The following is a 27,921-nucleotide window of genomic DNA, read 5'->3' on the forward strand; positions in this document are numbered from 1 at the left end:
GTAAACTCTATCTTCAGGAAAAGCAGAGCTACACAAGTCACTTCTCCAAAAAATGAGTGACAACTTATACATTTGGGGGTTGTTTTTTTAAGAACTCCTTTGAACGAAATCTTATGTGCTAATTGGGAATAGGTATCTATCCCTACCAGTGAGTCCAGGATCCTCAAACTCACTACTGTCCCACCACAAAGTAAACGCCCATCTGAAAGCAGGAAGTCTAGGGAAACCAAAACACATGATAATCTTAGCATCAACTTTGTCAGAACTCCACTGCATAAAGCACAACAGACCTGTAGTGGAAGAATTCAGAGGAGCAATTCAGTTGGCTATTCATCACTGGATTGCCACATTGTTTCCAATACAGCTCTCTCTCATTCAGTGCCTCAGAAAGATATACAGGATGCATATTTTCCTAAGCAGTAGTAAAAGTATTAGAAAGTGAGAAGCACCATAGTTCACAAGAAATGCAGCATGGACCCTATACATTTGAACAATCAATATGTAACACCATTTCTCTGCTTCCAACCAAAACATTCAAAATCCTTTGACAGGCTCTACCGGAATGACACTGCTGGTACACAGTTATTATATCCTGCTCAAACAGCTTCTTGGTTTTGAAACCACCACCAATAATAGCAGCTTTTGAATAGCAAAACACTTATCTATGCTATCATTTCAAGCTCCAGAGTGGCTTTATACTTCGTTAGAGTCCTCTTTTTTTTTTGTTAACACTGCATTCGCTCTGAAAGGCAAACGCAACAAGATTCTGGATGACAGAGAGAAGAGGGAAGAACATTGTAACTATCGTCACGTGGTTAGTGTTTAAATCCTAAAATTTAAAACTACTCATTATTAAAAACCTCATCGTTCACAGCTATAGGCCTACACAGTAAGCAAACATCTGTGGGGGGAGGTGGGGAGCTTGTTTTTGCACCTCTGGATACATTAAAAGGAGGAGCACTGATTTGACAAGGTCCCATTTTTTGAATGGAATACGCTCCTCAGGCCCTGGGGTCCCTTGGCTGGTTTTATCCTTCCTCCCCTTTCTGGAAGACACCATCACTGCTGGCTTATGTGCATGGAGTGGTGGTATTTCTCCGGTTCACAAGTACACTGGCTTCACGGTGCTGCACCCTTCTCTCTCCTCAGGAGAGGATGGCATTAGAACGACGGATACCAACTAAATTATCAGCACTGAAAGATCGTCTCATAGCAGCTTTGGACAAGTCTTTGTATTTGTCCTCACAGAGCCTGGAGATAGCCTGTAAAATATATTCAGATACAAAAGAATGAATGCATGAATTAGAAGCGTTCCGACATTTTAAGAAAGCTCTTACAACAGCAACGCTAATGGACCAAGCATTTATAATGCCTATATCTTTCATTGATGCTACTGGCTGCTGCCCTGGGTATGCCATTACAAAAAAAAAAAAAGCCTTTTGTTGAGGGAAAACATTAAGGAGCTGTAGAAACTGCATCTTTAAGGATCTCTCCCCATGTTCACCCATATCATTATTAGTCACAGGAGATGATTTTTAAATGCAGTTCAATCTCCACATCTCTAAGAAACTTAAATCTTATACCAGACTCTACAGCTTAATGGAAATCTTGGAACCAACTTGAAGTATGTGTGTTCATGTGCAAATTCCACTCAAAACTCCATGTAAATAGATGGGGTTTGGAGCCCAGGCTATGGATATGAGACTCAGGAGGGATGCTAGAGATTCCTAAGCCCTGAAGGAAGAAGTCACAGGTGGCTGCTGGTTCCCCCCCTCCCTCCCCGAACATAACCATCTAGGATTCTTAGGGTGTACAGTGGAGAATTTGAAAGGGAAATTTATTAGGGCTGGTGTTTTTGCACTTCCTGAGCCAGCCAACTTTTTGCTGACATTTGTAAACCAGCACAAAGGGTTTGTGAATCCGATAAGGAGATCCTGGTGCTGAACTGTACAGTACCATCCACCCTCCTTTAGTGCAGATAATGTCCTATTCACACAGGTCTGAGAACTGTATTTAGTATTTGAACTGCTTTAACTAAACTGCAGAGTAGCTCTGTTTATTGAACGATTAAAGCAGCATGTACACTGGTGCAGTTATTCCAGTAGTGAGATTCCCATTAAATGTGTGTCAACTATTCCGATTAGAAACACCTCAGGACAGTGTTTCAAGTCCTGATTGGGGCCTCCGGGCGCCATCATAATGCAAATAAATAAATACAGAAGAGTGTCACTTTCTATTTGTATGCTGAGCCATTACTATTAGACTCAGAATATCAGTTGTGAGTATTAACTTCCATTAAAAATTTACCACCATCAGCAGATGAGCTTTCACAGCTCTTCATTCAGTAAAAAAAGACTGCACCTTCTCTCTAGGGTATCACCCATTCTGCACAGCCCAATATTCTCAAAGTTCAAAAGGTGAGCAGCGCTTCTCAGCATGAATAGATTGCTAAGTGTATTCTAAAATAATTATTTACATTTCTTTCTGTCAACCTCCTTCTGGAGGCATTCATTTGGCTCAAGAGTGGCATGCTTTGAGACACTGGCTGCACAAGCCCCCGCTGCAAGACCAGACAAAACCTCGCTTTAGCATTAATGCTAGCATATCCATCATAAAGGAACCCGTGTGGCACATTAAGCCCCACTCCTCCATATGGTGCAAATCCATTTTCAATCTGCTGGAATACTAATTCACTGCTTAAGACAAGCTCCCAAAAACTGACCTTTGTGTGTGTTTAAGCCAAAGGCAAGTCAGTTTTCAAATTCAGAAAAAAACATTTAGCAAATACTTGGTAAATTGTACACGTTTTAAATCACAGGCTATGCAGTAAATATTTTTCATATATATGCACATTAGTGAGTATGTTGTGGCAAATCATATGCTGTTCTGAAAACCATTCAGTGAAGTAATATTGAATAACAGGCACTCAAATATTTGCAGCAAAGAAGTGCAAAACAGGGGCAAACACCTGTCGAGAAGTCATCTACTTCTGCCTACGTACTGAACAGATTACAGAACAATTTTCTGAGGAACAGTATTATTGGAGTGCTCAAATATAAAAACATCTGTAGGATGGTAATACCCGGGAACCCGTCCTGGACCTGTACCCCGCTGTGCTAGGTATTGGTACAAACAGCTATAGAAAGAGCTCCCTGCCCAGAGGTGCACTATAATCACAAGCAGTTAGTGACAGTATTAGCTTTAACGTTACTTAAAGGTTAAAAAAAAAACACAATGAAAAGCAAAACAAAATGTGCAGAAAGATAATGAAATGATATAGTTCCATTTTTAGGCATATCTTGCCTACTGTTTTAAAGGATCAGTAAGTGATTACATAACACTCCTGAAATGCAGCCATTTCTGAAATGGAGTTAAGAACCCAGCACGCTGCACAATTTTTGGGGTGTGGATTAAAAGTGGTTTGGGCCAAGAATAACATAGCAAAACTCTATTATGAAAGGGGCTATCGGACCTTTTAGTGTCTACACAGTCTTTGTTTTTCAGGTCTCAAATTAAAGACCAAACTGCATGGTAGTCAATGTATCTACCTCAGAAAGAGAAGGGATGGAGTTGACCCTGACAGAAGTTTTGCCTGGGGTTCCCCTGTAATTTATATGTTGTTCAAATGGTTCTCCTTGCATAGTACCCTAGCATCATGTTAAAGCAACCATGAAGAAAGGCTTGTGCTGTGAAAAGCAATGTCCGTTTTAATTAAGTGAGCTCGAATACTAGAGAACAGTAATGGAGCTCTTAGGCAGTCATAAGGACTCTCTGGCATGGAGTATTTTTCACTAGCCAAGTTCTGCTAGGTCAGTAATAGTAGACAACATTTACGTGGAGATTCAAGTTTATTCATAAAAAACAGTGCTTTCCATTGATAAAGGAAAAGACGGTTACTCACCTTTGTAGCTGTTGTTCTTCGAGATGTGTTGCTCATATCCATTCCAATTAGGTGTGCGCGCGCTGCGTGCACGTTCGGAGACTTTTTACCCTAGCAACACTCGGTGGGCCAGCAGGTCGCCCCCTGGAGTGGCGCGGGTATGGCGCCTGATATATACCCCTGCTGGCCTGCCCGCTCCTCAGTTCCTTCTTGCCGGCTACTCCGACAGAGGGGAAGGAGGGCGGGTGTGGAATGGATATGAGCAACACATCTCGAAGAACAACAGTTACAAAGGTGAGCAACCGTCTTTTCTTCTTCGAGTGCTTGCTCATATCCATTCCAATTAGGTGATTCCCAAGCCTTACCTAGGCGGTGGGGTCGGAGCGAGACGTTGCAGACTGTAAAACCGCTGCGCCGAAAGCGGCATCGTCTCTAGCTTGCTGGACCAGTGCATAGTGTGATGCGAAGGTGTGCACAGAAGACCAGGTGGCCGCACGGCAGATTTCCTGTATGGGGACATGAGCCAAAAACACGGCCGACGAAGCCTGAGCCCTGGTAGAATCGGCGGTAAGGGCCCCCGTTGGCACGCGGGCCAAGTTGTAACATGTCCTGATGCAGGACGTGACCCAGGATGCGATACGCTGGGAGGAGATTGCCATGCCTCTCATGCGTTCCGCTACTGCCACAAACAATTGTGGTGAGCGTCGGAAGGGTTTAGTTCTCTCAATATAGAACGCGAGAGCCCTTCGGACATCCAAGGAATGGAGCTGTTGCTCTCTCCGGGATGAATGCGGCTTTGGGTAAAAGACTGGCAGGAAGACGTCTTGGTTAATATGGAAGGCGGAGACGACCTTAGGGAGGAACATCGGGTGCGGTCGCAGCTGTACCTTGTCCTTATGGAACATCGTATACAGAGGGTCCACGGTTAGAGCCCGAAGCTCCGAGACTCGCCGAGCCGACGTGATAGCAACTAGGAAGGCCACTTTCCAGGACAGGTACAGCAGCGAGCATGTGGCTAAGGGTTCAAAGGGGGGCGCCATGAGCCTAGTCAAGACAAGGTTCAGGTCCCAAGTAGGGGTAGGCCGTTTGACCTGAGGGTATTGCCGCTCCAGGCCCTTGATGAATCTTGACACCATAGGGTGGGAAAACACGGACTTGCCAGCCTCGCCTGGATGGAAGGTGGATATGGCTGCGAGATGGACGCGCAGAGAGGAGATCGCCAAGCCCTGCTGCTTGAGAGACCACACGTAGTCCAAAATGGTGGGGACTAGCACGGAGAGTGGGTCGTGGCCGTGCTGGTTGCACCAGCAGCAGAAGCGTTTCCATTTCGCTAGGTAGGTTGAACGCGTGGAAGGCTTCCTGCTGCCCAACAACACTTGTTGTACTGCATCAGAACAGCGCAACTCGGACTGGCTTAACCAGCCAGGAGCCATGCAGACAGATGGAGGGACTGTAGATCCGGATGGCGCATCCTGCCGAAGTCCTGTGTGATCAGATCTGGCCAAAGAGGTAGGGCAATTGGATACGCCAGGGACAGATCGAGCAGCATGATGTACCAAGGCTGCCGTGGTCAAGCCGAAGCAATCAGGATGAGGCGGGCCTTGTCTCTCCGGACCTTGATCAGGACTCTGTGGACGAGAGGGAAGGGTGGAACGGCATAGCAAAGACGTCCCGTCCACGGAATGAGGAACGCGTCCAACAGGGAGCCCGGGGAGCGACCCTATAGAGAGCAAAACACCTGGCATTTCCTGTTCGATCTGGAGGCGAACAGATCTATCTGGGGAAACCCCCACCTCCGGAAAACGACATAGAGAACGTCCGGATGGACGGACCATTCGTGGGACAGAAAGGATCTGCTCAGGTGATCCGCAAGGGTGTTTCGCACTCCCGGGAGAAAGGAGGCCACTAGATGAATAGAGTGGGCTATGCAAAAGTCCCACAGACGTATTGCTTCCTGACACAGCGGGGAGGACCGGGTCCCGCCCTGCTTGTTGATGTAATACATGGCCGTTGTGTTGTCCATGAATACCGCGACACAACAGCCGGGCAAATGGCGTTGGAATGTCTGGCATGCTAGGCGAACTGCCCGCAGCTCCCGCACATTGATGTGAAGAGTCAACTCTGTGACCATAGATCCTGTGTACGCAGGGTCCCCAGGTGTGCACCCCAGCCCAGCGATGACGCGTCCATCGTCAAGGACACTGAGGGCTGAGGGGCGTGAAATGGCAGGCCCGCACACACTTGGGAGGGCATTGTCCACCAGCCTAGGGAACCGAGAACATTCGGTGGAATCGTTACGATTGTGTCTATGGCATCCCTGCCCGGTCGATAGACCGACGCGAGCCAGGTGTGCAGCGGGCGCATGTGGAGTCTTGCATGCTTGGTGACGAAGGTGCATGCGGCCATGTGTCCCAGGAGAGCGAAGCACGTTCGAGCAGACGTGGTCGGGAAGGCCTGTAGGCTTGTGACCATGGACACTATGGCTTGGAATCGCTGCCGGGGGAGGCTGGCCGTCGCGAGGTTGGAGTCCAGCACTGCCCCGATGAACTCTATGCTCTGCGTAGGCACCAGGGTGGACTTGTCCGGGTTGATGGTCAAGCCTAGACTCGCAAACAGCTCCGTGATGATGGTGATGTGCCCGGTCACCTGCGCCTCCGATGTGCCTCGAATGAGCCAGTCAAGATAAGGGAAGACATGGATACGACGGCGGCGCAGGGCAGCGGCGACGACCGCCATACACTTGGTGAACACCCGGGGGGCTGAGGAGAGCCCAAAGGGGAGGACCGTGAACTGGTAGTGGTCCTGATTTACCACAAAGCGAAGATACCGCCTGTGTGGGGGAAAGATCGCAATGTGGAAGTATGCGTCCTTCATGTCGAGAGCGGCGTACCAATCTCCGGGATCCAGGGAGGGAATGATGGTTCCTAAGGTTACCATGCGGAACTTGAACTTTTTGATGAATTTGTTCAGGCCTCGCAGGTCCAGGATGGGTCGAAGGCCCTCTTTTGACTTGGGGATTAAGTAGTACCGGGAATAAAACCCCTTGCCCCTTAGCTCCCTTGGCACCTCCTCTATAGCTCCAATGAGCAGGAGCTTGTGAACCTCCTGGACGATAAGTTGCTCATGAGAGGGGTCCCTGAAGAGGGACGAGGAGGGAGGATGGGAGAGGGGTGGAGAAACAAACTGAAGATGGTAACCAAACTGCACCGTGCGCAGGACCCAACGATCTGAGGTTAGCTGGGACCATGACGGCAGGAAGGGGCGGGGGCGGTTGAGGAAATGAAGTGGATCCAGGGAAGGGATTGGTAAGCTGCTCTCGGGCGCACCTTCAAAAGTTCACCTTGGGTCCCTGCGGTGGCTTGTCAGACCCGGAAGTATTACCCCTTTGAGGACCTGGCTGACGTCTACGGTTCGGCCGACCTCGCCTCCGGCTGAAATCTTGTCTGGGCGAGGCGGGGGGTAAGTGCGCTGATGGTAGGGGCAGAATAGCCTTCTCTGAGTCTGGGGCGTGTGCATTCCCAGTGAGCGCATGATGACCCGGTTATCCTTCAGGCTCTGTAGCCTGGGATCTGTCTTCTCAGAGAAAAGGCCCTGCCCATCGAATGGCAGGTCCTGAATCGTGTACTGTAGCTCCGGCGGTAGTCCGGAAGACTGCAGCTACGATATACGGCGCGTGGCTACGCCCGATGCCAGTGTTCTTGCTGCCGAATCTGCGGCATCTAAGGACGCTTGTAGCGAGGTCCTGGCGACCCTCCTGCCCTCTTCCAGGAGAGATGAAAATTCCTGGCGTGAGTCCTGGGGAAGCAGCTCCGTAAATTTGCCGACAGCCTCCCAGGTGTTGTGGCTGTAACGGCTCAGGAGGGCTTGCTGGTTCGCCACACAGAGCTGAAGGCCTCCCGCGGAATAAACCTTGCGGCCCAGCAAGTCCATGCGCCTGGCTTCCCTGGATTTTGGCGCAAGAGCTTGTTGGCCGTGGCGTTCCCGCTCATTGACTGACTGTACCACCAAGGAGCAGGGAGCGGGGTGTACACAGAGGTACTCATACCCCTTGTATGGTACCATATATTTCCTTTCCACTCCACGGGCAGTGGGTGGAATGGAGGCCGGAGACAGCCAGATGGTGTCCGCCTTCGCCTGGATCGACTTGATGAAGGGGAGGGCTACCCTGGTCGGTGCCTCCGCAGAAAGGATGCTCACCACCGGGTCCTCCACTTCCGGGACTTCCTCAACAGGAAGGTTTATGTTCTGGGCAACTCGCCTCAGAAGGTCCTGGTGTGCCCGGAGATCAATCGGCGGGGGCCCTGATGAATATGTGCCCGCTACCGCCTCATCTGGGGATGAGGAAGAAGACACCCCAGGGAGGAGTGGTTCCTGAACGGAAGCCTCGTCCAGAGGGACCTCCACTTCCCAAGCATCCTGCTGCACCAGGGGATCCATAGGGACTTCCTCCATACCTGGGGGGGGGGGGGCGGGGGCCGGCTGACCGTGGCCTCTGGTGCACGATGCTCCGATTGGCGGGAGCGAGCGGGGCCCGAAGGTTCGCCCTGGGCTTGATGGTATGCCCAGGGCGTCCAAAAGGACCATTGTGGTGGTCCCTGGTCTGGGTGGGCCTGCACATCTGAACCCCCATAAGAGGCGCTGTCCATCCGGGAAGAAGTGGACGAGTGCCTTGAAGGCCATGGAGGAGCCGTCGATGACTGCGTCAGGCCCCTGCGCACCCCGACGTTGTTGCGTGGTGCTGGCAAGCGGTACCGGGAGTCATGGTGGTACCTCGATCTGGACCGGGACCTGCTACCAGCTCGGTGACGGGAGGTCAACCGGTGCCGTACGCTGCCATGCCGGGATCGGCTACAGTAGGAATGTCAGTGCCGCGATCTAGACCGGTGCCGAGAGTAATACAACGGCAACCGGGATCTTGAATGGTGCCGCGAGTACGACTGGTGCCGCAGGTAGCGGTCTCAGGATTGCGAGCGGCGTCGCTGAGAATGGTCCCTCGATCTGGAACGGGACCAATGCCCAGTAGTGCCCGCTGAATGCGGCCGCACCATGGCAGGCTTGCCCATCGATTGGAGAACCTGCACCGGTGGTGCCGGGGGTTGGGGCAGCTCGGGCTTTGTCAGGGTGATGAGGTCGCGTGCAACGGAGAAGCTCTCCGGCGTGGAGGGCACGACAAGCTCAACCGCTGTTCTCACTGAGGAGCTGAGATGCACCAGACTCAACGGTCCCTGAGGAGCCAGAATCGACGGTGCGACGACGCTCGGTGCCGCGGCAGATGACGGTGCCGGGCGGTCAGGTTTGGAGGCACGCTCAGACTGCGGTGCAGTTGTAGGCACCGCAGAAGCCCTGTGCTTCTTGCTCCTCGGGGAAAGGGAGCGGTGCTGGCTAGGGTGCCGGGCCGGTGCCGAGCGGGAAGTTGAAGCCTTTGCCGGCGCCGGGAGCTCCGGAGCAGAGGCGACACTTGGCCCCGGTGCCGGAGTCGGTGCCGACGGTGGGGGAGTCAGCGCTGTCTCCATCAGGATCTGCTTCAGGCGACTGTCCCGCTCCTTCTTTGTTCGGGGCTTGAACGCCTTGCAGATCCGGCACTTGTCCACAAGGTGGGACTCACCTAGGCACCTCAGGCAGGAGTCGTGCGGATCTCCTGTGGGCATCGGCTGATGACAGGCCGCACAAGGCTTAAAGCCGGGTGAACCAGGCATGGGCCCCGGCACCGCGGGGAGGAAAAGGGGCGAACCCCCAATCCTCTGTATAACTATTTACAACTACACTTAACTAACTTTATAACTACAACTATTACTAGAATAACAGAACTATATACACTAAACTGTAGAAGAGTGAAACGCTAGGGAGGTGGAGAATGGCTAGCCGTGCTCCACAGTTCCAACGACCGACACGGGCGGTAAGAAGCAACTGAGGAGCGGGCGGGCCAGCAGGGGTATATATCAGGCGCCATACCGGCGCCACTCCAGGGGGCGACCTGCTGGCCCACCGAGTGTTGCTAGGGTAAAAAGTCTCCGACGAACGTGCACGCGGCGCGCGCGCACACCTAATTGGAATGGATATGAGCAAGCACTCGAAGAAGAAGGTTAGTTCACAGTGATTTTTTTCAAGTTGTGAAATGAAACTACCACCTCCACAGCTGCTACTATCAAACAGCCAGTGTAATAAATCATCATTAGGAGCAGTAAGTACTCCTTTAAAGCTAAAAGGAGCTGTGCACTGGGTGCTATGGAAACTTGAATTTCAACAGGTTTGAACAGGATGTTTTAGGGCGCTTGGAAAGGAGACGTGACCAGGGAAAGAGAGAAACAGTCCATTCCAAATACAGCTTTTACTATTAAGTGACCAAGCTGAACTACAGTTCCAGAAATGAATGCCTCGTGTTTTATTTAAAGGACCTAAATAGATTGTAGCCCCTCTTAAGCAAATATCCTGAGGAGATGGAGTAAGTTATAAAGCATCAATGTGTTTTACAGGTGACAACTCCCATTATTAAGGGGTTAAACCTCTCTAATACACGACTCTAAAAGCTTTTTAGTTTTGCTAATCACCACATAATACAATTAGCCAGAGAAGCTGTTATTATGCAGACACACGAGTGCCCAGCTCACCAAGTCTCAGGCCATTACCTCCAGTTTCTGTGCTCTCTCTTTACTAAGAGGCTCCAGCAGAAAATTCAGGTTGTTGTCATCTGCTAAGGAGCGAAGATCAAAGTAGTATTTGGCATAAACACTGGCAGGAACATTGATATTAAACTGCAGCAGCTCCAAGAAGTGTCTTTCCATCTCATTCCTAAAAGGGGTAGCAGGGAAACAAGGAAATGGGATTCAACATTTGCAACCAAGTCAAGCTGAACACAGATCATGAAGCACTTTCACAATTACCAGTTCTACAACAGCCCTTCAAATTCTGGGCTGTACTACTGTTTTCAAAACACAATGGATTAATTCACTAGTGCTCAAAAGCAGGTACAGCTTCTTAGCCCCAGCACCTCCAGGTTAGGGAGAAAGGTCATTGCACTGTTGCACACTCACTACTGACTTAGAAGGTTCATTCTTCAGACTTCCATTAGGGCAGCTGTACAATTCCTACTCCATTCTCATTCTCTCAGAAGGCCCTACTATAGCAGTCAGATGAAAGGAATGATGTATGCTATTTATTAGCTCTGAAGAACTTGCAGACATTTTCACCAGACCGATAACAGGAAGGGGGTTTATTGAAGTAGAGGCGGACCAACAAAAGGAGTAGTCATATCACCACGGCAACAAATGGATCTATGAAGAGCTGCCCCTATTATCTCAGAGAAAAAAGCCTCTTGAGGCAACATGGATTCATCTCCAATAAGTAAATAAATAAGCAAGCAGCATTAGGTGGGAAAAGGAATTTTCTTCTCAATGGCATTAGGCAGGATAACAAAGTACCTCTGTCAGAGCACAGGCACTAGTTTTGACTCACTATGCTATCTGTACCGTCCAAATCATTTGAGGGGGAGGGAAGTAGGAAGCGGTCTGTTACACGGAAAAAAAAAGCTCTTTGCCTATTGCAGGTATCGAACAGACCAGAAATGGTTTTACAAGGAAATAAAAAGTTTTAAAATTAACCTAAAAAATAAACTGGTACCTGGAATAGGCAATTAAGTTCAACGCTAACTGAGAACAGCACCATAGTCCCCAAGACTAATACACAAGCGAGCAGATGAATAAACAAACTGTATGCAGTTTGAAAGGTAAGTCACAAAAAATTCAGTACGTTGTTCTTGCTCTTTGGAAGCTTTTAAGATGGCCTCACCAGAGAGGGAAAAACAAACTGAGGAATCATCCAGATTGTGTCTTGGGTTGGATGGCTGGTCTCATAACGTGAATAGCAGCTTTGTGTTATTTCTAGCAGGGTGGACTTGAGTCCCATTGAACCTACTGCCAAAATTAATTTCCTGTTCATATGGTCATAAGCCTATAGAAATGTAAATCAGATAATGTTTTGGTGATCAGCTGATCAGAGCTTGATTTATCCCATGAATAAATGCTCTTCATCACCCCTTTTGTTCTTGCTACACTAATACATTTTAATTGTGTAAAAATACAATACTTCATAGGATTAACAAGTCTGTTAAAAGCAGTTTAAAAAAATCTAGCAAAAGCATAATACCCATGTGTTTTCTGTACAAATGTAGGTAGCCAAAAGAATGAACAGCATGTTCCCTCTTTTGCACAATGTAATTCACAGGATTAGCAGCTGCACGATTAATTTTGTCACTGATTAGAGACAAACTCCATCAAGGCAGAAAAGTTTATAGCAAAGAAGGGTTTCCAAATATCAAATTAATTTTCTTTTAATTTTTCAATTAAGAAAGTGTCTTTAGGTCCAAACTTTCTTCTGGGGAGACTGAGGTGAGGCAGAGGATGATATGCAGAATGTCGATGCTTTACTTTTGCCCATGTTGCCTCTCCATTTGCCCTTCATATCAAAATTAAATTCATATACTCGTAAGAGGACTTTAGGTAGTGTTCACTTTCCACAGCTACAAAAAGCGAATTTTCTAACAGCTAACCAATGCGTTTGGGACCCCAAGTACCATACCACACTGCAAAATTAAGCACTTCAGTGGTGTTATGAATAGTAGAAAGTCCGTTTATTTCTGCAATATGCCTTCTTCTGTGGCATTGCCTACTTGGTTTATTAGCAGCTATAGACCTGTAAAGCATCTTTTTCATCAGTTCTGCAATTACCACTCTCAGGTAGGTAGGGGTGTGAATGAAAGAGATCATAGTCCTTGATCTTCTAAATTTCAGCTCAAAGAGAAAATGAAGCACACAGGCTACTAGAAATCAGCTAGGTCTAACAGCCGTAGAGAGTGAAAGGCTTTATTTGCACACAAAAGTTGCACCAAACTGATTTAAGTGGAACTGGTATAAAACCCTTGTGACACTCAAACTGATTTAAGAGAGTGTTCACACAAAGAGTTACACCAGTTTAGTTAGACTGGTTTCTAAATTGATTGAGGGCTTGTCTATACAGGGAAATAGACCAGCAGAATAACTATAGCAGTATAATTATTTAGTATGGGTCCACTGGTTAAGTTTCCCCATTTAGTTAAAATCAGAGCAGCTTGTGTTTAGACATGGCCCAAGTGTTTGGTAAATAAAAGTTGCACTGATACTGCTGCTCTGGTGTCAAACAATAAGGCTCTGCTTAACATCTGCAGCAAACTCAGCACTTGCTACAAAGCTGTCTCCAACATCTGAACATGACCATTTCTGAAATTCTTTCCCAAGTACTTCGCTCAGTAGGATTAACATACAAAAGGACTTAATTCCCACTATTGGAAAAAGTAGTTTAAAAATAGCAGAACAGCTAATACTGGCAAAAAAAATACACTGCCAAGTACTAATTAAAGGGACACCGAGACTGAATTGGGCTTAAGTTAGGTTTGGTTACAAGGAAATCACTTACCAGTAGCAGTTTCCTAAAGATCTAGATCACATTAGGCCACCACAATTGGGTCTGTTCTGCATAAACTCCAAGCTCAGAGTTCTAAGCTTCTAGTTTCAAGCAGGGGCTAAACCCCTGCAGTGAAACGTAAGCCACCTCCTAGAATGCCAGCTCCTTTCAATCCAATGGTGGAAAGTTTTTGCATGTGCACGAGAGACTTGATCAAAAAGATCACAGACCCTTCAACTCAGCATCGGTCCACACTAGGGAAAAACACCTTTAAAAAATTAACTTTTCAGCCCTATGTCAATTCAATTTGTTCCCAGCAGGGTTAGAGGATGAGATATTGGCTGTTAACAGTCAGCAGGATTCCCCAGCATTGCCAACACCAGTTCAGCTGTACCAGGGATACTTGTGGGAAATTTTTCAAGAATACTGTGTGTGTAGACACGTGCTTTGAGGTAAGATGAATGGTGATTTATCACAACTGCTATCTGCTACAAGAACACCAGTTCCACTTCTCTTCTCCAAAACAGTCAAGAGCGCCCCATTCTTGAAGACCAGTCTGCAGGAAAGGCGTGTGTATAAAACAAGCAGACAGACAACCCCAGGGAAATACCTTCAACAGTAACAAAGGAACGTTTTTGGTGTGAAGGATGATAAACACATGGTTGGTTGGTTTTAAAAAGGATCATTATCTCAAAACACTTTTCTGATATTTTATTGTTTGGAAAGTACAATTACTATGTGGGAAGAGAAATGTGTGACCCTAGTCCTCAAAAAAATCCTGTAGAACCAAACAGGTCAAATTTTGAGGCTGAATCCAAAGTGCTTGGAAACATATGCAGCATTTCTGCACTGTAAATCTACTACTGAGAAAGAAACGAGACGCCTACCGTTATAGCACACACAACTGCCTTATACTGAATAAGACTGAATATGTACTTGAAATTATAGCTCTATCAGACTGTTAATTTTTTTTAAACACACAGAAGAGCTAGCTACAACCTGGGAGAAGTGAAGCACCAAATCCAGTGTGAAGTTCCCTATGCTGAACGCTTTGTGCATCCTCTGAGGTGCTTAGATACCATGCCGATAAATAATTGAGAACAGAAATAAAACCACGATTAACTAAGAAATATAATTAAACTGCAGCTTTGATGATGTTCTCTTGGAGACAGAGCCTATGGAGGTGTAAATTGAAACCAAAAGCTGATGGGTTTTGAGAGCTGAAGTCCTCGCCATATAAAAGCCCAGTGACATGGATTTTGGGAAAAAAAAGGGCCTTCTCTAGAACATTAGCAGGTTGATTAAAGGCAGCAGTTAAAACCACCTTAGTAGGTAATTTAGTATTTGTCCTAAGCACTGCGTTATTTGAATTAAATAAAATGGATTAGTCCCTGGAGCTTGATGTTCAGTTTGACATGAAGTCACTTCTACATATTTTGTGTTCTCGTAGAACACAAGCTCATGGGTACTGAGTAGATGTAAATCATATCAGGATGTTCATATTAATATAAAATGACATGCAGTTTAAGTGCACCAATCACCATACTAATCCAATAAGGAGGGGTTATAGAAGAAGTGACCTAGTTTTAATGGTTTGTGTAAAGCCAAAGAATTCACTTGGCCAGCTATTTGGCAAGTATTCCAGGAAAGGCCTTCTAGTTATGCAGACAGATAGCCACATCAATTTACCTCAGTCAGATTGCTCCCCACATCCAAAAGAAATGTTTCCTCTGCTCGTTAGCTACCCTACCTGCTATTTTACCTCCCTGGCTGCTTCATCTGCTTCTTCTCAATCTACCCATACAGGCAGTTCAGCTGATATCCTGCACTGGCCTTCATGTTGCTGCCCTTAAAAGATTGGTGGGGAAAAGCAGCAAGAGGAAGAATCTTCCAGACTGAGGACTCCCACCTGGTGTAGACTCTCTCTTGCAACCTGAAGTGTTTAAGACTTGAGATGCAGGATGAGCCCCAGCCTGTTGTCATTTGGGAAAATACGCAAGCAGCTAGAATAAAATCTTCCCCTTTTCTGATAGCCTTTCAGGAGGGGAGTTGTTGCCTATAGTCTCAAACTGCATTTGCAAGGGGGAAGTTTGGAGAATTCTCTGAAGCTAATTAGTCCGCTAGCTAATGCCTAAGGGGCAAAAGTCCACAGCAATGCAAGCTTACTGGGGAGGTGGAGGTAAAAAGGCTTTTGGTCTCCCTACAACAGAAAGATCCTTTGAAAGAGGGATCCTGGTAGTCTGGCTGGTTTCCCAACCTCAGAAATCTTGACGCTATTTCTTCTCTTAGGGCCTCAGAAGACTTTGGCTTTTCACAGGAAGGTAGAACACCAGTTTTGGATGTAATAAGCAACCCTGCAACCAGACTCGTGGGCTGGCTTCTGCCTGATGCAGTCTCTTTATTACATACTTGATTGGAAGAGGACTGGATGACTGAGCTTAGCATCTGCAACTAGCCTTTAACTTTTGCCTAAAAGACATTCCCCATCCATCTTTTGGCAGATCCTCAAAATTTCTGCTGAACATCTGTGGAAAGTCTTATAAAAGGCAGTCTTGTTCTCATGGAAACATCAATACTGTAAATAGTTTATCATACTGTCATCTCACTGATATCAAAGGAAATAGATACCACTGCTGTCTCCACAGTGCCAAATCAGTTTGAGAACCTTTATTCTGTTTGGGAAGAGAATCTAATAAGTGCCTGGGCTGTCTAACACAGCTCTAGTTAGCATCTGCCCATGAAGTACACGGAGTTTCCAATGACACCTGCCATCGAGATGAACTGGCAAATCTTCATCCAAAGGCGTCCCAATGTTTCCGATTATGGTCCTGAAGTGCTCTACCACAGATCTACTCTGACAGTAGTAGTCATCAGAACCAGGATCGAACAGGGAGTGTGATGCAACAATCTTGGTGTTCCTATGCTGAAGGTACTACTTACCTACCAACTTGGACCCAGCTGGGGTTGCAGGACACAAACATCAAATAGCCCAGAAGGAAGTGGATGGGCACTACTATCCTATCTCCACATACCCTAATATGTATGCTTTGTATCCTAAATGGGCTCCAAATTTAAAGGACCTTATCTTCAAGTCTGTAGAAAGCCAAATCCAGAAAGTTAGTAGTTTTCATGTTCAGAGTCTTAAAATACCATGTAAATGTTAAATATCCTGGAAAGAGTTTGCTTACTATCTTCTTCCCCAGCAAAGAAATGCTTTGCATCAGAAGAGTTCTCTTCCTCCTTAACATCCAAATCTCTCAAATCATTTTTTGAAACTGCCTTAATCCCAAACAGGCATTGCAGGTTTCTGCAAAAGCAGGAGCAGCTAAACTACCAGAGTAAGTGTGTTAACACTAGGACCATCACAGCAGGCTTAGCCATAGACATCAGCCCAGAGACCAATGCATCTTGTGGGAGTCCAAACCTCTACTTCAATATGCTCAGTGCTTCCACAGCACTGGAGACAACTGGGTCTCAAGATACCACGTCAAGTGGTTTAGTGTAGAAATCTGATGCAACAGGAGTTCAGAACAAAAAAGAAGGCATGAGGCTGATCAATGCTTCCTGCTGTCTTGCACCAGAAATCCTGCTGACAGAAGCTGAGGCACCTGAAGATTTGGACCAGTTGCTTGCCTAAGCTGAAGTCAGCACAGACTAGTCTTACTGCATACCCATCTTGCCGTTCAGAAGAAGAGACATTTCACTAAACAAGAGTCTGAATCAATCACCGCTGAAGTAGTATGAAACTTTAGGACGTCCTAAGGAAAGCAATATAATACTGGGTCTTTCTGGCCACCCAAGGCATTCTACTCTTTCAGCTCCTATTGATGAGAAAACACACAAGGTGCCAAAAGAACTAATGACCAGCTGGTTCACACATGGTCAAGAGCCTTTAAGGCCTTTTGAGATGGCTTTTTAGGCCAGAAGAGATTCAGATGGTCAGGTCCTGGCCTGAGTGCCTCAGGTAATGTGAGGAAATGTCATAGCAAAACCAGTCATGAACTGCTGTAAGGCACAAAATACAAGTCAAGCTTCTACACGGGGCACACAGTGTGACTGTTCAAAACATTCACATTGTTTTGTAAACAAAAAAATTTATTAGTCCCCAACCCAGCTCTTCTCCACATATTGTGCTCCATCAACACAAGTACAGAATACCACAAGAACACAGCAGGAGCTGTGGGGCTCAAGGCCTATGTGTAATGACAAAGGTGGTTCACGGTTTCCTACGATTTGCAATTGAAAAACCTAAGGCAAAAAGAATAGGCCAGAGGAACATGTTTATTTGTAGGATGAACAGTACAGCTGAAGAACTAATTGCACAGATCACAGGAAAGTGCTTTCAACAACTCATTCAGAGGAGAAAGGCAGTCACAGTACTAGGGGTGCCGATGTGTCACAAAAGACATTTGCTTCTGGACTAAACGGAAGAAGGTGTTCCTGATTTGGCTGAAAGCTGGAATATGGATCAGGAGTGAGAAATCACAACTAATCCTGAAAGCTCTTACAAAAACTCCAAGAGCAACAAGTAGTATTTTAATCAATTCTTAGTTTAAATTTCAATGGATTTTTTTTTAAAACGATGTCCATTGTGTCTATAAACCAAATATTTCTTTATTGCACTAGCAAACAGAAACCTGAAAGTGATATCGATTAGTGACTAGCTTGTTTTTGTTTTTTTAATCATCAAGCTAAGGGAAGTGAAAATGGCAGACACTAAACTTTTAATACATTTTTGCTAAACACCAATATGGACTTGTTCTATGAGAATGCTTTTATCCAGAGTTCCCCTGTTAACAGACAGATAATTCTACTTCAAAGGGAACAAAGCCTGACAACATGAACTATTTCAATTCTCCATACTACACACCAGCCTTAGAATGGACAATTTTACAATAATGGCAGCTCTCCAAAAAACACTGTTTTTAAGAAAGCAGCAAATTGACAAAACTTGCAACTTACATGTCCTCAACTGTAATGTCCTTCAATATTTGGCAGTAATCCACATTCCACACAGCTTGATCATCCCAAACCTTAGAAGCCAGCAGAATAGCTCCTAGAACTATTCTTTTCCAGTTACTAGGACAGATGTCAATCTCCGCATAGGTTAAGAGTCTTTCCAAGTAAACCTACAGAAAGAGAACTCATCTTAGACATCTCAATCTGAAGTTCGAGTTCCAAACAAGTGTTCAGTCAGATTTAATTAGACTTTACCAATTATGTTCATTTATTTATCCCAAATCCATTAAGCTACCAGAATTAGTGGCTATTACTGAATTTTAGCATTCAGACTTTCAAAAAGATTACACGTTCCATTTTAAATGCAAGACATTAAAGGACTGAATGATCCTGAAGTGCAGAATACAATGCATGAAGTAAAATCAGTTTCTAACAATAAGCTCTGCTATACCAGTAAGACTCATAATGAAAGTCCTTTACAAGTGTGACGTTTTCATTAATGCCAACGCAGGATTATTAACCACTCCACTAATACATCAGCCTTCTCTCTTCATGGCTGGGCTAATGTGGTTAAAGCAAGTATCATGGCCTGCATTTAAGCCATTTTTTCCACAGCCTTAAGCTGCATTGCATCTATTTGCCCCATGCCCATCATTGTGGTATGCAGGTTCCGTCACATCATAGCTCCATTTCAATTTGCATGAAGCAGATTGTTAGTCACCGCGAACACATCTCAGTAAGCGCTGCCCTCACATCTCAGCTTGCCACACTGAGAGGTAGGTGGTGACAAAGCCTCAAGTAGACAACTGAATTTCAAAGTTCCCAGTGGATTTCCTACCTCCTCAGATATGATTTCTACCAACCCCCAAGCAGCTTGAATCTCAACTGTTTCCTTACAGACACTGCTCTTCCCAGAGGTACATGCAGGTTTACTCCAGGGCTACATGTGCCAAGCAGCTGGCACTTTTATAGAAAAAAATACTTTTGAGAAAAAAAAAATCTACTTGTGAATCAAGATTTTAAAAACACCATTCACAAGTGGGTGTGGGGGCCTGGAGAGAACTAGAGCTTAGTGACCTCAATATGTTTTCAATACTTTTTCATCTATTCATAAGACTTTTTTGAATGGAAAAAATGGACTCAAATAGACTGGAATCCCAGAGTTTTCGAACAGCTAATAGAGCCACCTACTGGCGGAAGTCTACTTTTTAAAAACACACCTTCAGATCAGGAGAAATGCTAATTTCTGAATATTTGTACTGGCCAGAATGCCTGAGGTCAGACACGGCCTGCACTGTAAAAATGCACGCGTGTTTTGGGAAAGCAACTCAAAATGCTTGCAGAGTTTCAGTAGCTCAATGTAGTTATTTAGCCTTCACAGTCACAATTTTGATTAAATCATTTCTAACTTTAAGAGTCTGCTTTTTTGCCACGCTCAGTTCTGTTATCTCTTTTTGGTTGTAATTCTTTCCTCCTCTACTCATCTCTGTATTATTTCTTCCGCTCCTAGATGTGAAACTAAACTGAAATTAGTTGCCTGCTATAAATCTATCTGGTAAAGTCCACATCCCCAGAATAACTGTAAGTTAGGAAGTGTTTTTTGGACAATCAGTGTCAATCTTCAGTTTCTTTATCTGCCGCACTTTTCAAAGTCACATAGCAAGAACATAATGAGATGGTTGTATGTTTTGGGTGGTGTTATTTTTTTTAAAAGATCCTATCAAAACATACCTGGAAGCAGCTACTAGTCAGAGGACCAAACTTAACAGCTGGATATTGATAAAATGGGAGGAGGGGATCCAGCACTGCAATGGCCAGGCAGCTCAGCTGCTGGGATTCTTACCAGAGTGCTGTTCCTAGACCCACTTACAGGCTCTATCTTCCACATCAGTCTCTGGCTAACATACATCTGATAAACTAGAAGCAGCCCACCTCTCTCAACTGATGGAAGGGAAAAGGAGTTAATTCCCCCCAACTCTAGAGGTGTTTAGGGTGGTGGTCCATTGCTATATCTTCCTCTAAACTCCTAATTTCTGCAAAAGGTCTCTACTATATTATTATACATAACCACGTTTTGTTTCTCCGCCACCAGTAAATAACTCCATCGGCCCTTCAGCATCATATGCAGGAGCAGAGTAAATAGGACCTGGTTAGTTTTACTGTTGCTCATAAGTTTCTGAATAAACCAGTTAAATTGTGGCTTGGAAAAGTCATGAGCAGCAAGGGCTCCACTGCTTCAATTTACCCAACAGTGTATCTTAGTTACCATAAGGGCAAGCAGCTTATTTTTAAATGAAAGCTTAAAACACTCTGAAACTGATTACTTAAGATCCTTTAGAAAAAAGTTTCACTGCTCTCCAAGAAAATTAGCCTATATACCACTGGTGAGTAGATTTTTCAAGCCCTGCCTGCATACCACAGGTGAAATGAGACGTGATGTCAAAGCCCACTGGCCTTCAGCCATATTGTAAAGAAAGGTCATTGCTACATTTGCAGTTAAGAAAAAGTAGGAAAGTCTACACATGAATTTGAAGTTAATGTGCCTGACTGACAGTCCTGGAAACCAAATATTGCAGATACCATGTGGGCAGACATCACATGCTTCATAGTGCTTCTAGGATTTAGACAGAAATTCAGTCAATTCAACCTTACTCATCGCACAGATGCCTAGGGAAAATAACTTCCTAATGTGGATATTTCCCTTAAGAATTATACTGAAGCCACAACTTGGTTCTTATTGGCCAACAAATGACTATTCAATAGTGGTTGTTTTTAATCATGACTGATGGGGGTTAGATTCAACCTGTAAGTGCCATAGACCCCTTGACCATTCCCCTATAACGGCATCTCACCAGTAACTATTCACTTTTCATTAATTTTATCAAATTGGAACAAATGGTTCATTTTACAAACTGACCAGACATTGCATATGCAGACACAGGAAAGGACTTGTACATGCCATTCCTGAAATATCAGAAAAATTATAAATACAATTTTGCAGCTGATTGATAACCACAAATCAGTGTTTGTATCCTTTTTCAATTTACATATACCTTATATTCAGCAGAGTTTAATCAACTTGTTCAATGGAAAAGGAATTTTGACAGCTTGAACTGAATGATCGAGCAAGGCTTACCAGTGTCACTATTGCACATTCAGCCGTCAGCTGCGCTGCGCTAAAAAGCGTCCGTACAAAACGGTAAATGTGCTTGTGATCAGGGTCATGCTTGCCGTAGTCATTCGGAACTTCTTCCCGCTGAAACAGAAAGTGCCTAGAGTTAGTCACTGTATGTCTAAATGTTACTTGGGACTGCTTTTTACAGCAATACACTATTGTTGCCTTTCACCAATCTGAAAGGCAAATCTACACCAACTTTTGCCTTGGAAAGAGAAGGAACAAAATCCTTTACAAAACAGGAAAGCAGCACTGGCCATACACGTAAATATTAGGAGAGTCCTCTAACAAAAAGCAATAGTTTACCTGGTCTCTTGTAGTCCAGTTTAAATTCACATTTTGCTCCTATAAGAATATAGGTTTGAATGAAAGGCAGACTACTGCCTGTCATCCCGAAGTTACATTTCTTGATTATATCCTTGGAGTGATGATCAAAAGTATATAATCTTGACAGGCGAGATGGTGGGTAATGTTCTTGGCATATCAATGTCCATGCTGCATTCTTCTGCATCCACACAGCAATTACATAACATCAGGAATCCCTAGGCATTCTGCTTCTTGGAAAGTATCATGCAAGATTTTCATTGCTCTGCATGAGCTACCTAGCACGAGGCAAGGGAAATTCTAAGTTCTGAAAAGGTAATTCTCGAAGATCTGTGGGCAAGAACATGAACCACCCCATAGGGGACTAACTCATCCATGGAACTTTCCTATTTAGCAGGAAGCAAAAATTCCATCTCCAAATAAGCCACAATCACAAATATTGGCCAAACCGGACAGTCTCTACGTAAAAGAATAAATGGACACAAATTAGATGTCAAGAATTATAACATTCAAACACCAGTTGGAGAATACTTCAATCTCCCTGGTCACTCGATTACAGAACTAAAAGTCACACTAACAACAAAAAAAAAAACCTGTCAAAGGAGAGCATCGAAGGTGGTACTGCACTCTGAGATGGTTAGGTCTCTGGTTCTGAACTTGTACAGAGAGAGGGGAGGCTGGAGTGTTTGGGTATGTCTACACTGCAGTTAGACACCTGTGGGTGACCCATGCCAGCTGACTTAGATTTGCAGGGCTCAGGCTAAGGGTGTAGAGATTTGGACTGGGGCTGGGGTTGCAGCCGAGCTCTGGACTCACCCACCTCACAGGGTCCTAGAGCCTGGGCTGCAGCCTGAGCCTGTACGTCTACACTGCAATTAAGCAGCCCCTTTAGCCCAAGCCTAAGTCAGCTGGCACAGGCCAGCCTCAGGTATCTAACTGAAGTGTAGACATACGCTTTGAAGCGGAGCTACCCTAAGTTAAAGGCTTTAGCGGCTGTGAGTCAGGGGCAACTTGTTACTTGGCACCTCCAGCTGATGCTTCATTGGGAACGTAAAGTCTTGTTCAAGACAGACCGACCTTAGTATTACTGACTTCAAATCAGAACAGAGGATATTAGGGACTCTGCAAACGGTGGAGTTCCTATCTTGTAGGGGATAATGTTGGACTTTGACCTCTGGGCTGAAAGGGAAGCAGAATCTGTGAGGGCACAAGTGGCACTGGCACAACCCAGGCATCCAGCTGTCAAACCTGACTCTGCCATACCATTCAAGGATTTCTCCTTCAAATCACTAAGCCAGATTTATAAGTTTCTGAGTATCTAAAGGAGGGAAGAAGGGATGCTTTTTTCCTGTCCCAAGTGGCTGAAACAGAGGATGATATCCTAAACCAGAGGTGGGCAAACAAACATTTTGGCCCAAGGGCCACATCAGGGTTGCACAACTATATGTAGGGCTGGGTGGAGAAGGCTGTGCCTCCCCCAAACAGCCTGGCCTCTCCCCCCCTCCAACTGCTCCCCTCAAAACCACCAACCCATCCAACGCCCCCATTCCTTGTGCCCTGACCACTCCCTCCCGCCCCTGCCCCCGTAACTGCCCCCTCAGGACCCCACCCACTAGCCAACCCTCCCTGTTCCCTGTCCTGACTACCCCAACCCCTATCCACACCCCCGTCCCCAATATCCCCCCCTCCCCCGGGACTCCCACGCCTACCCCCCCCTTCCTAGTGCCCTAACCACCACCCCCAGAACCTCTGCCCTATCCAACCACCCCCTTCTCCCTGTCCCCCGACTGCCCCCTGAGACACTCTGCCCCATATCCAACCCCCTGCCCCTTACCATGCCGCTCAGAGCAGCAGGAGCTTGCAGCCACACCACCCAGCAGGAGCGGCAGGCCAGAGTGCTGGCAGCGTGGCAAAATGAGGCTGCGGGGGTGGGAGGACAGCAGTGGAGGGGCCAGGGTTAGCCTCCCCGACAGGGAGCTCAGGAGCCAGGCCAGACAGTGCCGCGGGCAGGATGTGGCCCACGCGCTGTAGTTTGCCCACCTCTGTCCTAAACAGACAAAGGAATTGTAGAAGCAAGTAGCAGTGAAGTAAGTGAACTCTAAGGCAAAGCACCTAACTGAGCCTGGACACAGAAACAAGATTCCTCAGAGGCTGCCTGGAACATGGAATCCTACTGTTGATCTTAGGCCAGCAGATTCAGGAGGGAATAGAGGGGGAAGTGAAGAAAAAGTTATGATCTGACTGGAAGGCAGGGAAGGCCATGGAAAAGGATACCGGGAACAGTCAAAGCTGGACAGGGTGAAGTGGTACTGAAACATCTGCCGAAGGGGTTCAACTCCTATAGGGAGGACCTTTCTTTGCTGACTGAAATCAAGCAAGAACAGCTCCAAAAATTTCAAAAGCTTAATCTCTGTAGTGACAAGTGATCAACAGGCAGAGGTGGCTGCACTCCTCCTACTCATTATCACTGTCTTTAGGGACAGAAAAGATGTGGAGAGTTTGCAGATGTCTGCAGGCCTCACACACGGAGTTGAGACCCTGGAGCAAGACTCCTCTATGGAAGGTATCTTTACAGAATAATTCTTCTGCCAAATTAAACTTCCTTAAAGTAGTTTTAGATACTAGAGGTCAAACACTGCCGCTACACAGACACTGTAAAGAACAATTTGTAAAGTTACTTTAAAAAGTATGAAGCTCAGCTAATATAGTCAATACACATACCCCACACCAGAAATATTTATATTTTTAATATTAATAGTAAAAATATGCTTTAGTATTAACATTAAGCTCTGGCAGGAAGATTAATCAAAGCTTTATCTGTTTAAATATTTGACAGGCAAACTGAATTTTTATTTTTATTTTTTTTAAACCACAAAAGTCTTTTAAACCAGCACCGGCACTTCTAAGTTCAATCCTGATGAAAAGGAAAACAAAGTAAATGATTAGGACTCTGAAAGGCAGTCATAACTCGACACCACTCAAGCAACTGCACACTGAAGCACACAGCCTTCAGCTCAAATCTACTATCAGGTTTTGTACCTTAGAAGATTGTCTGTAAACAGGAGCATGAAAACTAATAACTTTAGAATAATATGTTGAATGCCCCAAACTGCCAGAGTAGGAGACGTTAAGCGTATTTACTTTAAAATTTTGCCTTTCAGGTTCATTAAAGGCCAGACTCACCGTCTCCTGCTTTGTGTGATGCTTCATGAACTATGTACTCCTATTTGCTATCACTTAAAGGTTAGGCACAAAGGCTGTAAAGGTAACACATGCTTCCGCCAAAATGATTATACAGCCTTAGCCAAGTGTTTGGCACAAAATAGTGTTAAAAAAACCAGACACAGGGAAGAAAGAATAGTAAAAATCAGAACAAACATCGAACTAACATGATGCATGCTAAATGTCACCACTTCACTTTTTGTTGCATCTTATTCTTCAAATACCATGAGGAAAAAAGTGAAGACTATACGGCAATTTGCCTACTAATATAATAGTTGGTCGTCTATTCATAAAAGAATTTGGTTTTAGAAACTCCAAGAGGCGGCTCATACATCTTTGCCTGCACTTAGATCTAGATTAACAAAAAAATTAAAAGGCGGCAATTTTACTCTTTTAAAGTGAATGCTGTTTATACTGGATATACAAGACCGACACAGATGAAAATAAATACATGAGTAACAAAAAAGACAGATATAAGCTCAAGAAATTACACTTACCGTGAGAGGATGGGATTTTTCATCAAAAATATCCAAAGATCTTGCTGAATCTCTATCAAACAAGAGTACGCATTTTACCAATGGAGAATAACTATTGGCAGAGCAAAGCATTTGATATTGTAAAAATTGTTCACCACATTAAAGCATTTTTCAGTTTTGTAGGTTTTTCCTGGAATTTGGCACTAGGTTATGCTGCATTCCCATAAGCATGATTATGAAGAGATTTTCCACAACTGAAAGAATTTAATTAGCAAAAGCAAGCATGTGAACAGCTAACTACATTCTCACTACCAGAAGCTAAATTAAGCATCTGCATAAAGGCTCTAGAGTTGACATTCTATGAAATTTATTTACTGTATAGGTTCTTCTGAAAACAAAAACTTTCATCTCATTGTATAAGAAGTGTTGCTTTATAGTCATACGATGTACGCTGCAGCTAAATATAATGTAATACAAGCCCTGGCAGCATGGTGCCAGTGGACTTATGGCTAGGTCTTTGCTGCAGAAACACAAAAACATGTTTTTACATTGAAATCTCTAATGTGAGTTAGCTGTCTTGATGTAAAATCCTAGAGACAAAGCACAGGTGGTTTGCACTCAGTGTAGCTAGTTGAGACAAATCCCAAGTGAGGGGTATAGTGCTGACCTTGACTAGAGGCATCAAGGCAAACAACTACCTGCACCTTGTCTCTACTAGGATTTCACAACAACACTTAACTATCTCAATGTCAGAAGCACCTTTTTTCTAGGGAAGATATAGCAAGCATTGCACTTTGAATCCCTCAGCTGCAGTTACCCCTGGGAGCTTCAGTTAGCCCTGTCCTCGCTAGGAAAAATGGTGTGGCCATTAATACACGTTAAAATCTTAGTACAGGCAAAGCCACTACATTTTTAATGTGTTAGCTAGTCAAAATAAAACCTTTGCTCCCTAGAGTCTACTTCAGCCAGCTAACGTTCATAAAACTACAACAGCCTTGCCTACGGTAGGATTTTAGCATGTTAACCAACACGCTTTTAAAAATACACCTTTTTTTCTAGTAAAGAAAAGGCCCTGATGTACTTTTTTCAATTGTGTTAACTCAATTACGTTAACTGAACATGAATGAAAAGCCCTCTTACTGTTCCTTAAGATGTTTGCTGGCCCACACTGTAGCCTAGGCTTCCCTTAGAGTAGACTTTAACTGGATTAGTTTAACATATGTTAAAGGCAGTGTATGCCTTGTCTACAAAAGACTTGTATAGACTAGGCTTTAAGATGGGATATGTACCAAGACCTCAAACATGAAAAGTGCTTTTCAAACATGTTACACTAACTCGATTGAGCTAACAGTGTTAAAACATGCCCAATTTTTCCCCAATCAAGAAGGCTGGATACCTTTCAAGGGTATTCTCCCCTCTCTAAAAGGAACGGCTCTGTAAAACTTGTAGGGGTGAAGTAAGCTGACATGCATCCCTGCTCTACTCAACCCTTGGGGCTGCCCACTCACCACCCTGAGAGTTATTTATCTCAAAATTAATCTATTCATAATTGATCAAGGCAGTTTATAGGATCGTAGAGGCAAGCCTGGACAGTCCCTAGACATTTGTGGTTTACTCCAGGGACTAGTCTCCACAATCACACCGGCAGTTCTCTCAAGGTAGTTAATCTCAGGTAAGACCTCTAGCAAAAGTAAGACTGCAGCAGATCTCAAATCTACAAAAAGTGACATCTTCACAAAGAAGGACAGTGACAGAGATGGCTGGCACCCCTCTGCTGCCAGATCTTAGACATGATCTGGCTTGTTTTTAAGAAGCTGCTGATCATTTGTTTAATACATGGACAGTTCGTGATCGTCTCTATTTCTATTCTCTGAATGGGCATCTCTAGCAACTTCATTTGAGTGGCAAAATGTTCTACAAGGCTCAACATTCACTTCCCAATTCAAATATTTAGCATCATACCAAGGAAAGGGATTAGATTATATGTAATGAGGTTACTAGTATGTGGTATTTGCATATTAATGTAGTACATAAAGCAACATTTTCTAATGAACATCTAAACTGTAATAATCTAAACCCCATTTTATTTAGGAGACCAGCCAAAGCCTAGATCAAGTGCTGGTACACTTAAAAGCAGCAGCAAGTTTTAGAACAAGTTCAGTATGTTTTTCCAACACTGCCACTTTAATTTTTGTGCTTCACCCTCGACGTAATATTGAACATAAGCATTGTTTTACAAGAAGGTTGATCAACCTATGACATAACTATGAGGGAAAAGCAGAGGCTCCATAAAACTGTATGATGTTTTGAACATGGTTTTGCTTAACTAGAGAGAGAAGTTTAGAGTGCTCACCTGTTCTTTATGTGGTAATATATTGCTAATGTCACACTGCAAGGAAAGGGTGAAAAAAGGTTATTTTATCGAAGCATATTCTGCCTTGACAAGATGT

At 44.8% G+C, this 27,921-nt stretch overlaps 1 protein-coding gene across 1 annotated transcript in view; it reads right to left on the reverse strand.

Moving 5' to 3' along the window:
• Window positions 1-715: 715 nt before the first annotated feature.
• CCNYL1 (cyclin Y like 1) overlaps window positions 716-27,921 on the reverse strand; it is a 52,903-nt gene continuing 25,697 nt past the window's right edge. The window contains exons 5-10 of the mRNA XM_030580071.1: window positions 27,825-27,860; window positions 25,493-25,544; window positions 21,411-21,530; window positions 18,278-18,444; window positions 10,507-10,669; window positions 716-1,262 (exon numbers count right to left, since the gene is read on the reverse strand). Coding sequence (XP_030435931.1) covers window positions 1,146-1,262; window positions 10,507-10,669; window positions 18,278-18,444; window positions 21,411-21,530; window positions 25,493-25,544; window positions 27,825-27,860 — 655 coding nt within the window. The 3' untranslated portion in view covers window positions 716-1,145. The remainder of the gene's footprint in view (window positions 1,263-10,506; window positions 10,670-18,277; window positions 18,445-21,410; window positions 21,531-25,492; window positions 25,545-27,824; window positions 27,861-27,921) is intronic.

Source organism: Gopherus evgoodei, chromosome 11 (genome assembly GCF_007399415.2).
Source record: "Gopherus evgoodei ecotype Sinaloan lineage chromosome 11, rGopEvg1_v1.p, whole genome shotgun sequence".
Taxonomy (NCBI): domain Eukaryota; kingdom Metazoa; phylum Chordata; order Testudines; family Testudinidae; genus Gopherus; species Gopherus evgoodei.